Source organism: Stigmatopora argus, chromosome 12 (genome assembly GCF_051989625.1).
Source record: "Stigmatopora argus isolate UIUO_Sarg chromosome 12, RoL_Sarg_1.0, whole genome shotgun sequence".
Taxonomy (NCBI): domain Eukaryota; kingdom Metazoa; phylum Chordata; class Actinopteri; order Syngnathiformes; family Syngnathidae; genus Stigmatopora; species Stigmatopora argus.
In genome coordinates this window covers 2,287,328-2,301,519 of record NC_135398.1, presented here as the reverse complement: position 1 = coordinate 2,301,519, position 14,192 = coordinate 2,287,328, and the positions used below count along the sequence as shown (strand labels likewise).

General features: G+C 41.0%; 1 protein-coding gene across 4 annotated transcripts in view; it reads left to right on the top strand.

Moving 5' to 3' along the window:
- The window catches only part of LOC144085599 (FYVE and coiled-coil domain-containing protein 1-like), a 34,874-nt gene that overhangs the window by 17,422 nt on the left and 3,260 nt on the right, over nucleotides 1–14,192 (top strand). For 3 of the 4 annotated variants that reach the window (XR_013304188.1, XM_077615049.1, XM_077615051.1), the window contains 16 exons: nucleotides 783–889; nucleotides 1,010–1,135; nucleotides 1,997–2,103; nucleotides 2,664–2,807; nucleotides 3,693–3,771; nucleotides 3,848–6,232; nucleotides 6,323–6,415; nucleotides 7,513–7,631; nucleotides 8,166–8,333; nucleotides 8,485–8,625; nucleotides 9,452–9,660; nucleotides 9,736–9,871; nucleotides 10,398–10,505; nucleotides 11,268–11,478; nucleotides 12,409–12,518; nucleotides 12,609–12,703. Coding sequence is in view for 3 of the 4 variants with exons in the window: in XM_077615049.1 (XP_077471175.1) it covers nucleotides 783–889; nucleotides 1,010–1,135; nucleotides 1,997–2,103; nucleotides 2,664–2,807; nucleotides 3,693–3,771; nucleotides 3,848–6,232; nucleotides 6,323–6,415; nucleotides 7,513–7,631; nucleotides 8,166–8,333; nucleotides 8,485–8,625; nucleotides 9,452–9,660; nucleotides 9,736–9,871; nucleotides 10,398–10,505; nucleotides 11,268–11,478; nucleotides 12,409–12,518; nucleotides 12,609–12,666 (4,301 nt within the window). In the remaining variant the exon portion in view is untranslated. Of the gene's footprint in view, nucleotides 1–782; nucleotides 890–1,009; nucleotides 1,136–1,996; nucleotides 2,104–2,663; nucleotides 2,808–3,692; nucleotides 3,772–3,847; nucleotides 6,233–6,322; nucleotides 6,416–7,512; nucleotides 7,632–8,165; nucleotides 8,334–8,484; nucleotides 8,626–9,451; nucleotides 9,661–9,735; nucleotides 9,872–10,397; nucleotides 10,506–11,267; nucleotides 11,479–12,408; nucleotides 12,519–12,608; nucleotides 12,855–14,192 lie in introns of those variants that run through there. The other variant, XM_077615052.1, reaches the window with a different exon arrangement.

The window sequence follows — 14,192 nt, the reverse complement described above, 5'->3', positions numbered from 1 at the left end:
GAGTGCACAAAATAAAATCCCTTTTTTTTTTTTTTTTTTAATTGTTGTTTTTTTGTGCTTGTTTTGTCAGTATGGCAATTAAGTAGCCACATGCAATGTTCCCTCTAAGCTGCGCGCGTGCGCAATTGCGCACTACTCTCGTCTTCTCTGCGCACAGCAAATCATATGGAGCGCACAAAATAAAATCCCAATTTTTTTTGTTTTTATTTTTTTTAGCTGTGAGGCCGAGGCCGACGCGCGAAGCACTCATCCGCCGGGCCGCCCATTCATAGATATTAATCATTACATTTTATTATTACTAAATCATTTATGTGTAGTAGACATACACCTGCTTATGGTAGGTGTGATACTGTTGTGTGCCCATAGCGAGCAATGATGAATTTGCTCACACCGGTACTCAGTGTGCTCAGGAAGGTTGTCTTTCTGCCCAGACAAACAAAAAATTAGAGGGAACATTGGCCACATGGTTAGTATGTTGGCATCACAAGATTTAACATCAGTCTTCCACATTTGTTGTGTTGGATTTGTATTTCCTGGGTTTTCTCTAGATACATTAACATTTCCACTGCTCAAATTCTCCAAATAAACACACAGGAAACATTAAAGCATCAAACCCACTTGCTCGAGTAAAATGCCATTTCCAGTCCCAGTTTGTGAATTTGTAAAAGTATCTCAGCCTGTTTCGCTCCCAAATAATATTAAATACTCTTAAATATTAAGACTACGATTGTATTTTCTGATGTTTTTCTTCCTTGTAAGAAGATTTTTTTTTCTATTTCTAGATGCTGTGTTGCAGCTGAGCCAATTGCACAAAGAATATTCGGAACCTGTGACTGATGACAGCATCATTTTGCACAAGTTCTTCTACAAACTTGAATACCTGCTCCAGGTATGATGCTAACTTGGGTAAAGAAGCGGCTTCAACTGCAAGTCATCTGCACGAGACAAAGAATAACATGCTAGTAGTTGGCTTCAAATTATTACATATACAACCTCTTGGTTTTTCCAGTTCGACCTGAAAGAGAAGACAACCTTTCTCGGCCAGAGAAAAGACTACTGGGATTACTTCTGTGACTGCCTGATTAAGATCAAGGGTGCTAATGATGGCATCCGTTTTGTAAAATCCATCCCCGAGGTAATCCTGCTCTGCAACACACACTGCCCGAGACGCGGCATGCCGTGCGAGACCGGCACAGACACAAATACACGGAGCGTATTATCATGTAACTAATCCCACGGCCAGTCACTCAGGGCCGTTCCACCCGTGACTACTCTATCTTCGCTCGTTCCCGGGATTCCAACGTGGTGAGCTCCTTGATATCAAACACATAGCTTGGTAGATCGCGACTAGTTTGTACAGTTTGATAGAATGTTTATTTGGCTTTTTAGTGAACTCTTTTGTAGAAGGGAAACTTTCAATATGTTCCTATTGCGAACTGCTATGTGTATATTTTAAAGCGGAAGCTTGAAAGGGCACGAAACCTTAATTGGGAGTATAGTAAGTATATTATAAGTCACTGGAATTTTAAAGAGATGCAATTTATAAACCTAACACAATTCTCTGGTCAATGTTGCTATTCACGATGGCGATTTGATAGGAAATGTCGTTTTTTAAAGTGTTTCATAATTAAAATTCCTTGATTTAAAAAAAAAATGTTATCATTTCTTTAAAGATTACTATTTTAGCTTAGAAGAAGATCATTATCTACATTGATTTTCTCGTCTAATTTTTTTCTTGGGGAATATTTAGCAAAATTTCAAGTGTATGCTATGTATTTTTCAAACAGTGCTATGCTTAGGGATTTATTTTTTTATTATTTTTGATGCCCTGTTTCCGAGATCTGCTGTACACAAGCTCATAGGTCCATCTAAAATGACAGGTCATCGGATTAGTCGCTTTGGATTATTGACAGGACGCCATTTTGTCTTCAGATGTCAAAATGCCGGCATGTAAAACGTTTATTTTTTTTCCATAACTGTGTTTTTGTGTTCTCAGTTGAAAACCTCATTGGGCAAAGGAAGGGCCTTCATTCGCTACTCGCTTGTTCACCAGCGCCTTGCCGACACGCTGCAACAATGTCTCATCAATCAGAAAGTCACAGGGTGAGTACATACTTTTTGTTTTTGTTTTATAAATGTCATGTTTTTGTGCCACTTTTTCAGGAAGTGTCCCTTTCTCTTCCCGATTTACTGTCTCTCCTGGTTCTCTTTTTACCAAGGAAACGGCCCTATTTTCTTCCTACACTTAAATTTGAGCGCTTACTTTGACCTTTAATCGAACCTTATGAATGCAAACTGTGTAAAGCCAAATATATTTTAGTGCAACTTTTCTACATCAATGCAAATGGATTCCAGGCTTTTGATTTTTTTGCATTATAGTCATGCGGTGAATATTTTTATCCAGATATTGACTGTGTTAATCACATTTAACAAAAGTATCATTGTTTAAGGTATTACTGTGCAATTTAATTCCCGAGTAGAATAGATGTAATTAATGTATGTGATCAGCCATTGAATATAATTTTGTTTTAAAGCACAGATTGCCTGTCTTCTGTTTAATGAGTCAATCTTTAGAAAATAGTAACCAACACGGGTTTTCTTCATCAATGAATTTCTTTTTACTTGTTCCTTTTAAACCAGTGGCCATATTTTGTTTTCATTAGTGACTGGTATTATGCCCGGAGTCCCTTCCTTGACGCAACCCTCACCTCGGAAATTATAAACCACCTGTACGAGCTCAACCAGATCCAATTTGATGTGGCGCCCCGAGGTTACGATCTTGACATCGACTGGCCGACTTTTGCCAGGTAATTGACCCATACTTGCAGATTATTTTATTCACATGGAAAAATTGAGTGAAATTGAAATTTTTCAAATCCTAAAAGCTCCATAAAATGAATTACAGCCGTACCTCTACTTCCGAAATTAATTGGTTCCAGAACTTTTTTCGTAACTTGATTATTTCGTAAGTAGAGTATGACTTTATATGTAAATTCCGTAATTTGTTTCACGGTCCTCAGGAAACTACCAACTCAACCCTTTAAAAAGGATCATTGTCCCAATTTTGTATGAAATGCGAGAAACACAAAACTGTGAAAATTATAAGAAAAATATTTATTAATGTCGTTAAATGAATAACAAACATGCTATATGTGCAGTTGTACAGTACAGTAAGGAAGACGCTAATGTTAGCACACTAACCCTAAACACACATCTAATCAACTTCAAATGATGAATTCAAATAAATTCAGCATTAAATACAACTCAAAAGGAGTAAAAGTCTTTAGTACAGAAATGCCTTGCCAATGAGTCGTCGCTTTTAATGCTTCCTTCTGCTTGAATAGCGTAGCGATGCTCGCAAGTGGGTTGCGGCCAGTCGTATTGCCTTGCAACATTCGCCAACCGCACGCCACTTTCCAGGCCGCAATAATGTTACCAGGACAATTTCAAAATAGAATAACCGATACAGGAAATACATTTACATTCAGAGGTATTTCTTAACCTGAAAATTTCGTACCTAGACACATTCGTAAGTAGAGGTAAGACTGTATGTTAGTTATGTTTAAGATGATACATATTCAAGACTCACAAATGGTGGCATAAGAAGGATGTTGCATGTACGAATTTTGAAAATAGCTCCACCGCCAAATGTACTTGTCTAAAATGTACTTTTTTGGGGGGTCACATGGAAGACGGACGCTAGGGTTTGGCTCTTCATCCCTTTTGTGGAGGCCGCCCAGTCGTTGCTCCAGTGTCAACAGCCTGGTAAAGGTATAAAGGACTTGGAATTAAATCTTTTTTTTAAATTCCAATATGATGTGAAGTATATATTTCATCTGCAATCCAGTTTCAGGAGGTACCCATTCCGAAATTGAGTCTCCCAGGAAATCCCGCTCCTGGAGACCCACCCCCTCGCGGCTCCGCAGAAAATCTCGATCGATCTGAACTCCTGAGACAGGTGGAGCAATCGGGTAGAGAAGCGGCCGAGCTGAAAGATGTAGTTAAAGATCTTAAGGAGCAGTTGCTAGAAGCTCAGAAGACCACCAGCTTGCCGTGCCACTCAAAAATCACAGCAAGCATGGATGTCCGGAACCACTATCAAACGTGTTGGGAAGAAAACAACGGAGAACTCCAAGACAGACTCGCCACGACTGAGAACAAAAACGTGGAGCTTCTTTCAAAGCTGGATGAGACCCTCAAAGAAAAGGGCAAACAAACCGCAAGCTTCTGCGACTCTGCCTGGAAGATCCACGAGCTCCTGGAAAAACTCAAGTCGACGGAGGAGAAACGACTGGAAGCCAAGAGAGAGGCTGAGGACTGGGCCCGGAATTGCGAGCGTGTTTCTCAGGAGCTCAAGATTAGGGAAGGGGAGTTGAGGGCCTGCACCGAGAAACTGTCCGACGTCAAATCCCGGGGCCAGGACGAGCGTGAGGAAACCCTCAAGCGATTGGAGGAGCTACAGGGTGCGGTCGGGCGAATCCAGGGCGCGTTGACATTGAAAGAAAAGGAGAGCGGGAATCTTAGAGCGCAGCTTCAGGGCTTGCAGTCTTCCTTGGAGTGCAGAGAGCGTCAGGCGGAAGAGCTCAGAAGGAGGCTGCAGGAAGAGCGTGACGAGATTCAGCGACGATGTAGCGACAGGGATAGCCAGAATGAAACCCTGGAGGTTCACTTGCAGGACCTGCGACAGACCCTGCAAAGCAGAGAGAAGGAACTGACCGTCAGTTCGGAGAGCATCCGGCATTTGGAGGAACGTGTAGAACAGTTGAAAGTGGAGAACGAAAGTCTGGTTTCCAGACTTGAGGGAAACGATGTCAATGGCCGCCAGAAAACGGAAAGCTTCAAGTACAAATCTCATTGCTGTGAGCTCAAGGGGATCAATGCCGCGCTCCTGCAAGCCATGGAGAAGAGCGAGGAGAGCGTGGTCGAGATGACGCGGGGCCGAGAAGCCTTGTTAGTCCAGATCGCCACGTTGAGGGCCTCTGAGAAGCACTTGAGGGGAAGGGTGGAAGCCGCCGATCTGTGCGTAAGAGACCGTGAGAAGAAGCTCCTTGACGAGAACCGGCATCTGGAGGAGCTTGTCCAGAAGACTCTTCTGGAGAAGGAGCAATTGGTCGCTCAGAAAAAGAGCGCCGAGCATGAAAATAAGGAACTCGTCGAGGCCCAGTCCTCGTTGAAAAGACGACTGGCTGAAGCCCATGAAGAGTTAGACTTGCTCCAGGCAAAAGTTTCTAATTTGGACGAAAACCTCACAGAGTCTCAGAGGAGTCACGCGGATCTGTTGGTCAAATTCCAGAAAATGGAGGTCAAGCTCCGAGAAGAGATGGCTAGATGTGGTCTTCTGCAATCTCGAGCTGAGGAGCTGGAAAGCGGAACCTTGGAGCAACATGACGAAAAGGGGGCAGCGGAGAGCAACGAAAAAATGCCAAAGCTTCTCCAAGATCACTTACCCGCCGAGACCAAAGAGCCTCCGTTCAGGTTGGTGCTCGCCGAGGCTCAGCTGGAACTCAACTTGAGGGAAGTTCACCGCCTCAGAGAGGAGGTGGTCGAGCTCAGGGCTCAGCTCCTGGCCGGCACGGAGGAAAAACTCAAAGCTCAGGCCTGCCAGGAGGTGACCGAGGCCTCCAGGGAGGACCTGCGAATCCTGGCGGAACAGCTCAAGGGTCAGGTCCAGGAGCTCAACCGACGGCACGTGGACGAAATCCTGCGTTCCCGCGAGCGCGAGGAGGCCCTGACCCGCGAGCGGGACGGCGAGGCCCTGGCCCGGGCCGGCCTGGCCGCCGAGGTGACGGCCCGCGGGGAGGAGTTCGACGCCCTCAAGCGGAGATACGACGCCTTGTGCCAGGAGAACTGCGACTCCGGCGAAGCCCTGCACCGGGCCAACACCGAGACGGCCGAGCTCGGCGTTCGCGTCTGCACGCTGACGGCCGAGAAGGAAGACGCTCGCCTGAGGTGGGAGAGCCTCTCCGAGAGGCAGAAGGCGCTAGAGGAGGAGGCGGCGGAGGAGGCCTTGAGGCTGGACCGGGAAACAGAGCAGCTCCGCCGGGAGAATCGGCAGCTCCTCGGGAAGCTCCGTCACCAGGAGGACCTTTGGACCACCACACACAGCCTGCAGGAGGAGCTGGCCAAGGTCCAGGAAGAGGCGGAGACGATGCAGGAGAGGAACCGTCGGGACATCGAGGCACTTCATTTGGAGCTCAACAACCAGGCCGTCAGTCACAGCAGCCAATTGCAGGTCAGCAAAGAAAATCGCGGCTGCTTTAGGTTAGGCGCAACATTGGAAATGCGATGATAATCCTAACGATAGATTTGTTTTGGAATTTAGAGTGTCAACGAAGAGTTGATGGATGAAAGGTTGCAGATGATGAGCGAGCAGGAGAAGGCATTGGAGGTGGAGAAGAAGCTCAAAGGTTTGGAGGTAAGATGATCGCACCTAAATTTATTTCCATTTTCGCTATTATTGTTGGCCGTGGAAAAATATGGGAAAAAAACCTTAAGGCGTTCATGATGAATGATGATTCACCAAAAGAAAGCGTGTTGAAAACGTATTTTTAAACACAGCTTGCCTCCTAAGCATTACTGAACCGTTGGTGGCGCTCACCGATGCTAGCCTATATTTAACGTGGAGGCAAGTTAATTTTAAAAAATATATATGGCTATATATGTATAAATAATATTACGCTTCAGTTCAGGTCAACTGCAACATGTTAACTAAACATAAAAAAGAACTTTGCAAATACTGGGGGTTCCAATACTGAATATATCGCATTTTCACGACTATAAGGCGCACCGCATTATAAGGCGCACCCTCAATGAATGACACATTTAAAAAAAATTCCATATATAAAGCACACTGGATTATAAGGCGCCCTGTCTATTTTGGAGAAAATTTAAGACTTTTAAGTGCGCCTTATAGTCGTGAAAAATACGGTACATATCCCAGCAGTCACTGCGCAGTACTTTTTCTACGGGGAAAATAGTAGAGTCGGGGGCTGCTTGCCGTAGTTGTGAGAGCTGTAGAGGATGTTGTACCCTATCCACTGATTTATTTTATTTTATCGTGATAACAATTTTAGTATTGGTCCATATATAAAGCGCACTGGTTTATAAGGCGCCCTGTCTATTTTGGAGAAAATTTAAGACTTTTATGTGTGCCTTATAGTCGTGAAAATACGGTATTTCATTTTATGAACGCGTCCACTAGCTTAATGCTAATGTGCAGTGGAATATACCAGTCAAGATACCAGGATTTATATTGAGGTATTTTTGGTGAACATTTTGTGAGTTTGCAGTCAGCAGCAGTAGTAAAAAAAATATTTGAGTATGCGACTGTTTTAAAATCGTGAAGTGCCCCCCCCCATCCGTATTATGCAGGAAATAAACTGCCTTCTGACATTGTCAATCAAAACGCAGCATTATTGCCTTTGTAAAGCCAGAATTGGGGATTCGTGTCTCTGCAGGTGTTTCATTGATCCTTGTGTAGAAACTTGCTGTATTTTATGTGATCGTTGCCAGGCCGACGCGCTCAGATACCGACAACAACTCACCGAGAAAAGCATCCAGATGGCCCAGTCTGAAAATCTCCTTCAGCAAAAAGAAGAAGAGCTAATCCATCTGAGAAAGAAGCTATCAAGGCGAGACATTGTTTGCATATACTATATATGTTTACATAATCCATTCTGGATGGAATTAAAGCTGTTTTTTTCTTTTAAAACCGTGGGTATTGAGAAGTAATGCTTGTTTTCAATTCACTTTTTGTTATACCGTGAGGAATTGCTTATGTTTACAAATAACTGAACAGATGCCTCATGGAAATTTTTGTGCCGTATTCTTTGGACTTTAAGTCTCACACAAAGGAAAAATATAAAAGTTGCATTTTTAGGAGGGCATTATTTTGTTTGATCAGAAATCAAGAACAACCAGACTCCAAAGTCATAATAGTAAAATGGAGAAAAACAGGCTAAATAGTCATCTGTTATGCTTTTAAAAAATATAATATAATAACTAAAAAAAACAGTGTCAGCGGTCAAAGAGAAAAAAATAAACATAAATCGCACTTGAGCCAAATTATGGGGAAAAAAAGAGTGCGACTTATAGTCCAGAGTCCAGTTTTTTTAATTTTATTTTTTTTGTTTCTTGTAACTAATCTACCTGTATTTTGGAAGTAGATGCCAGGAAGAGTTGGATCAGGCTCAGCAGGTGTGTCAGGAACTGAGGGAAACTCTGAAGAGGGTCACGTTGGACAAGCAGAATTTTGACCTGAGGACGGCCGCCGAACTGGACGACCTCTACAGCACAAAGGTCAACCTGGAAGAAAGGCTGGTGGAGCTCCTCAGGTACTTGCCTCTCAAAATCCCTTCACGTTTTGGAAAACTATATTTTGCTTGACGCGTTTAAATTTACAACAGTTGGATGTAAAGAGACACATTATTAGGCATTTACTTAGGCCACTGAGTTTTTGCGTATTTAAATGTTCTTTTCGGACAGGGACAAAGATGTGCTGTGGCAGAAGACGGACGCGCTGGAATTTGAGCAGAAGCTGCGCGCCGAGGAGACGGAACGCGACATCAACCACTGCCTTAGCTGCCACACCCCGTTTGGCTGGTGGCTCCGCAAATACAACTGCAGGTCAGACGGATGCCAGAGGCAGACTTGTACATTTATTTGCTGTTTAATTAAGCGCTCGAGAGGCTTAAATGCGCTTAAAAATTTACAATATTACATTACAACAACAACATATATATATATATATATATATATATATACATATATATGCATGTATATGCATGTGTATATATATACATACATTTACACAAATGTGTATATATATATATCTTAATGTATACATACATGTGTGTATATATATACATACATATACACGTGTATACATATATATCTTAATGTATATATATATACATTAAGATATATGTATACACATATATGTGTATATGTATATATATACATGCATATATATAATATATGTGTATACATATATATACACGCATATATATAATATATATACATATATATGTATACATATATATACACATATATATTAAGATATATATGTATACACATATACATATATATACACATGCACATACATATATACACATACATTAAGATATATATGTATACACATATATACACACATGCACATATATATATGTATGTATGTATATATGTGTGTGTGTATATATGTATATATATGTATATATATATATATATATATATGTGTGTGTGTATATATATATATATATATATATATATATGTATATGTGTGTATATATATACACATACATATATATACATTAACATATACATGTATACATGTATATATATATTCACATATACATATGCATATACATATATATACTTATGGAACGGATTAACCTTGAAAATCGAGGGAATACTGTAGAATAAAATGATCTGCATAAATGACTGCATTTTACAGATTTTGTGGTCGGCCCTTCTGCCACTATTGCCTGGCGAACGCATCGAGCCACCAGCCGGGAGGCGCCAGAGATCGTTGCTGCCGGGACTGCTCCAAACAGCATGGCGTGGAGGCTGAGCACCTCCCAGAGGAAGAAGCTTTCACCAGTACGCCAAGCTCAGCATTAAGCCGTCTGCTGCAGCCCTTGAGAGCCGTGACGGGCGTTTTGGGTCAGGGAAGATTCCTTTTTTTAAAAAAAATGACATACCGTGAAAATATTTTGAATGTATGCGTGTATTCTCCAGGTGCAGGTGAAGGCGAGCAAGTGGAGGACGCCGTGTTTGACATCATCACGGAGGAGGAAGTGAGCGGCGTCTCAGACTACGACTCGTTTGCCACTGCCTGTTCTTCTGGTTATGAACAGCGAGTGGCAGCAGAACTGTATGTATCTACCAGCTTTCCCCTTAGACACCCTTACAAAAGCATGCATAAAGAAAGAGGAAAGACACACACCCTTTTTGATTTTCCATTGCAAAGGAGAATGGGCGCTTGTTTCAATTCCCCAACGGCGTACTGCCTTTTCGGTTCTTTTGTCCATTTTTTATTACATTCGGAGGCCCTGATTACATGGCTAACCAACTCTAAAGACGCCCACGTTTTTAAAACACGGTCAGAATCTCATCACTAGACTCAAAACAGTTTTGAATAAGGATTAACAAAACGTCTTTCATTGGCATTCAAATTCAGATAAAGCTTATACTCAATGTAGCAAATGTTTGATAAATGACCACCAAAGGGTTTGTGATTTTTTTTCTTCTCCAAAATGTGCATATTAAGTACAAATTCAATTAAATCATGACCAAAAAGTATTAACACATACTGATTAGGTACAGGCTGAATGATTGTTAAAAAGTATCAGGGGTCAAATTTGTGCACACCAGTTTAGTGTTGTTCTATTTTTTTGCAGAAACAATAGCAGCACCAGTGCGGGAGACATCTCATCTGAAGACCCTGAGGACCACCATGGTGCTTTGCAGGACGCTGAGATTTGCCTGCTGAAGTCAGGGGAATTAACGTAAATAAATATATATATTATTTTTTTATACACATCACCACGTCCTTTTTACAAGCTGTCAAATGGTTTCCTATTTGTCAGGATATGTTACAGGAAATGAGAATTAATGTGAAAAACGTGTCTATGGTGCATTGAATGCCATGACATTAAAATATATATATTTTTTAAAAAGGGTCTTGCTGGAACTACATGTGTGTCAAAGTGGCGGCCCGGGGGCCAAATCTGGCCCGCCGCATCATTTTGTGTGGCCCGGGAAAGTAAATCATGAGTGCTGACTTTCTGTTTTAGGATCAAATTAAAATGAAGAGTATAGCTGTATATTAAATTTCCTGATTTTCCCCCTTTTAAATCAATAATTGTCATTTTTTTAATCCATTTTTTCTGTGTTTTTCGTTCAAAAATCATTTTGTAAAATCTAAAAATATATAAAAAAAGCTAAAATAAACATTGTTTTAGATCTATAAAAACGGAATATTCAGGGCTTTTAATCCAGTTCTTTTAATCCATTTATATAAAAAAAAAATCGAAATATTATATCTAAAATGGTCCGGGCCGCATGAAATCAAGTTGACGTTAATGTGGCCCGCGAACCAACCCGAGTTTGACAACCTTGATTAAACACTCATTGGCAAATGTAGTTAACAGCTAGATTTTAAGAAATAGGAAGAGTCAAAACAAAATCATTTTACTCATCTTTCACGACTGTCGCCACCTGCTCACCTTGTAATATTTTGACAATTTTATATCTCGTGGTCTCCTCAGCTCGGCGTCGCCCTTCACCGTGGAAGATATCTCCGCTTTCGGCGACAGCTCTCGGGAACTTTTCATCAAGTCCAGCTGCTACAGCACCGTCACCCTCGGCGCGGGCCGTCCCGGCGACACCGTCTCGTGGACGTTCACCTCGGAACCCAAAGGCATATCCTTCAGCGTAGTTTTCCGGGAATGTACGCGGACGCCGTTGGAGCAGGCCAAGGCACGGAAAAACACACTCACAAAAATATACATAACAGCGTGACGTTACACATTGCCATCAAAAAGTGTCCTTTGGTACTCCGATCATTTTTTTTTTAATTTTAGGGTTATTTAGAGAGGGTGTACTGTACTACTACCATTTTCTAAAACAGGCATGTAAAAGTGCGGTCCCCGCAATTTTTTGAGCTGTAGCACACAATTTGCATTGAAAAAATCTCAAGGCAAACCACTATCTGAAAATCTTCTAATTTAAAACTATGTCGCCTATATTAACATTATAACGTCGTTCTCATCAAAGTTTTATTGACAGGAATTAAATCCGCTTCCGGTTTACTTAACATAAAACTAAGCAACAAAATGACTTTAATCTTATAATATTACGATTTGAATCTTGTTTTAGTACAATCCATGATTTCATATTTCAATTTTAACCTCGAAATAATTCGATTTTAATCTCCTAATATTGAAATTTCTTTCTTGGATTATTACGATGCATGACTTCTTGTAATTTCCAATTTCTTGGTATTTGCAATCGCATTGGTTCATTGGCCCCCTGCTGTCAAAATGGCAGCCAATGAGTTAAGAGGGACCCTTAAATGCCCCAAAAACAACTGGTCGTCACCTGGAAATGCCCCCAAATCAGCAAGAACTGAGAAACGAGCAAGAAGCCTCCCAGAAAGTCCCTCAAAATCAATAATTGGGTTTGAATTGAATGCCTTTATTGTCATTAGAAATCATCCAAAATTTACTGAGTACACTAAAATGGAAGTGGGAAAAAAAAGGGATGCCAAATTCCTGCTATTGACATTGAGCGATGTCCAATTCACTTAAACCAGCTGTGGATACTCATCTTTTAGCGCTATTGACGACCAATCCATTTTGACGGGGATGTGCGAATAATGTCATGTAATGTTTTTCCCTTTTCCGTCAGGTCTTGATCCCGCTGACTCGCTGCAACTCCCACAAGGAGACAATAAGGGGAGAAATGAAAGTCCGTAAACCGGGAGAATACGTGCTTATCTTTGATAACTCCTTTTCAAGGTTAGTCCTCATTTGTATGAATGCGTAACTTTTTTTTTTCCCTTTCATCTTTTCAAGCCGTAAAGCTTATGACATTCTTTTATCATTTAGATTCATCTCCAAGCGTGTGATGTATCATCTAGCGGCGGAACTGGATTCTCTGCCATGAAAGGAAACACATGTCAAAGTGCTGTCCGGAGTGTATGGTAACTTATGCAAAGTTTATTTGACACATGAAAGCTCAGTAAAAATGGGAGGGCACTTTAGAAATATGGACAGGAAAAGGCATATTCTCTGTGATTTATCCACTGAATTAGAGCATCTACTTTTTTAGAAATAAGCTTAAAATTGTCACATAAGGATCACCTGAACAGGGTGGTACAAATGAGTTTTTTTCAGTTTGTTTCAGTGACATAGAAATGATAAAAGATTGGATTTACCTGATTAGTAGAATCGCAAAAGATGTTTAGTCAAGAAAACAAATACAGTGGTACCTTGAGATACGAGCTTAATGCATTCCGGGACTGAGCTCGTATGTCGATTTACTCGTAACTCATATGAACGTGTCCCATAGAAATGAACTAAAAACAAATTAATTTGTTCCAACACTCTGAAAAAACACCCAAAATTTTGCACGGCAACGCGCTCGTAACATATTATAAACAAATTTAAATGAACTTGGATTACGATGCAGACACTCAAAAAGAAATTTAATCTAACCTTACACCAAACTGAATTCTAATTTTGTTTTAAATTTTGATACCTTTCTTCTCCCGGGTTGGCTTTATTGGCCCCGCCTCCACCCTGACTTTCAGATGCAACCTATCGAGGGTTGTTTGCTTTTGTCTTCCCTTCTAAATATTCCCAAAATGATGCACACAAATGTCCTCACAATAGGATAACGCACGACCACTTGTCAACGAGTAGTATGTATAAATTTTGTATTAGCGATGGCCTCGCCATTCGCAATGACTAACGGGAAAAAAAAACATGCAAAAAAAAAAACGCTACGCTCCGCCCAGTGCTCATAGAGACATTACATGAGGGAGTTGCAACCAGAAAGACAGCGCCCATGATGTTCTTATGAGCGGCCTCTCGCGTCCGCTGTCTGCTCGTATATCAAAATTTGTCTCGTATCTCAAGATAAATATTTGCCCGAAATTTTACTCGTATCTCAAATTGCTCTTATGTCGAGGTACCACTTTATCCTCTATTTTTGGGTATGTTATGTCTTTGCAAAAGCTGTAACTTTTTTGCTTACCTTGTTGTAAATCTCGCCAAACATCCTACTAATACTACTTCCTATATTAAGAAGAACAGATAAAAATGGAGTAGATGCAAAGATATCCTAATGGTGGGTTAGATGGCCACTTACTCATTGGGGCATAATCGGGTTAAAAAAAAAACTTGAACATAGTTTTGTTTACATTGCCTTGCCTAAACCGGTTTAAGCCAAGCCCCCATTTTGAAAGGGTCTGGAATTTCTTGGAAAAGTCTGGAATTGACTGAAACAGTCATTAAGATTTTAATCGATATTTGCATTGATAATCGGGAGTATTTTTCTGTAGTTTTAATCGCCCGCAAGCTGTTTATAGTTAAAAATTAACTTATATTTCATCCTTGCTGGCGATTGGCCATCAGCGGAGATTCGTAGAAACATAGTTATTTTAATATGTGTTGATTTATGGAGATAGT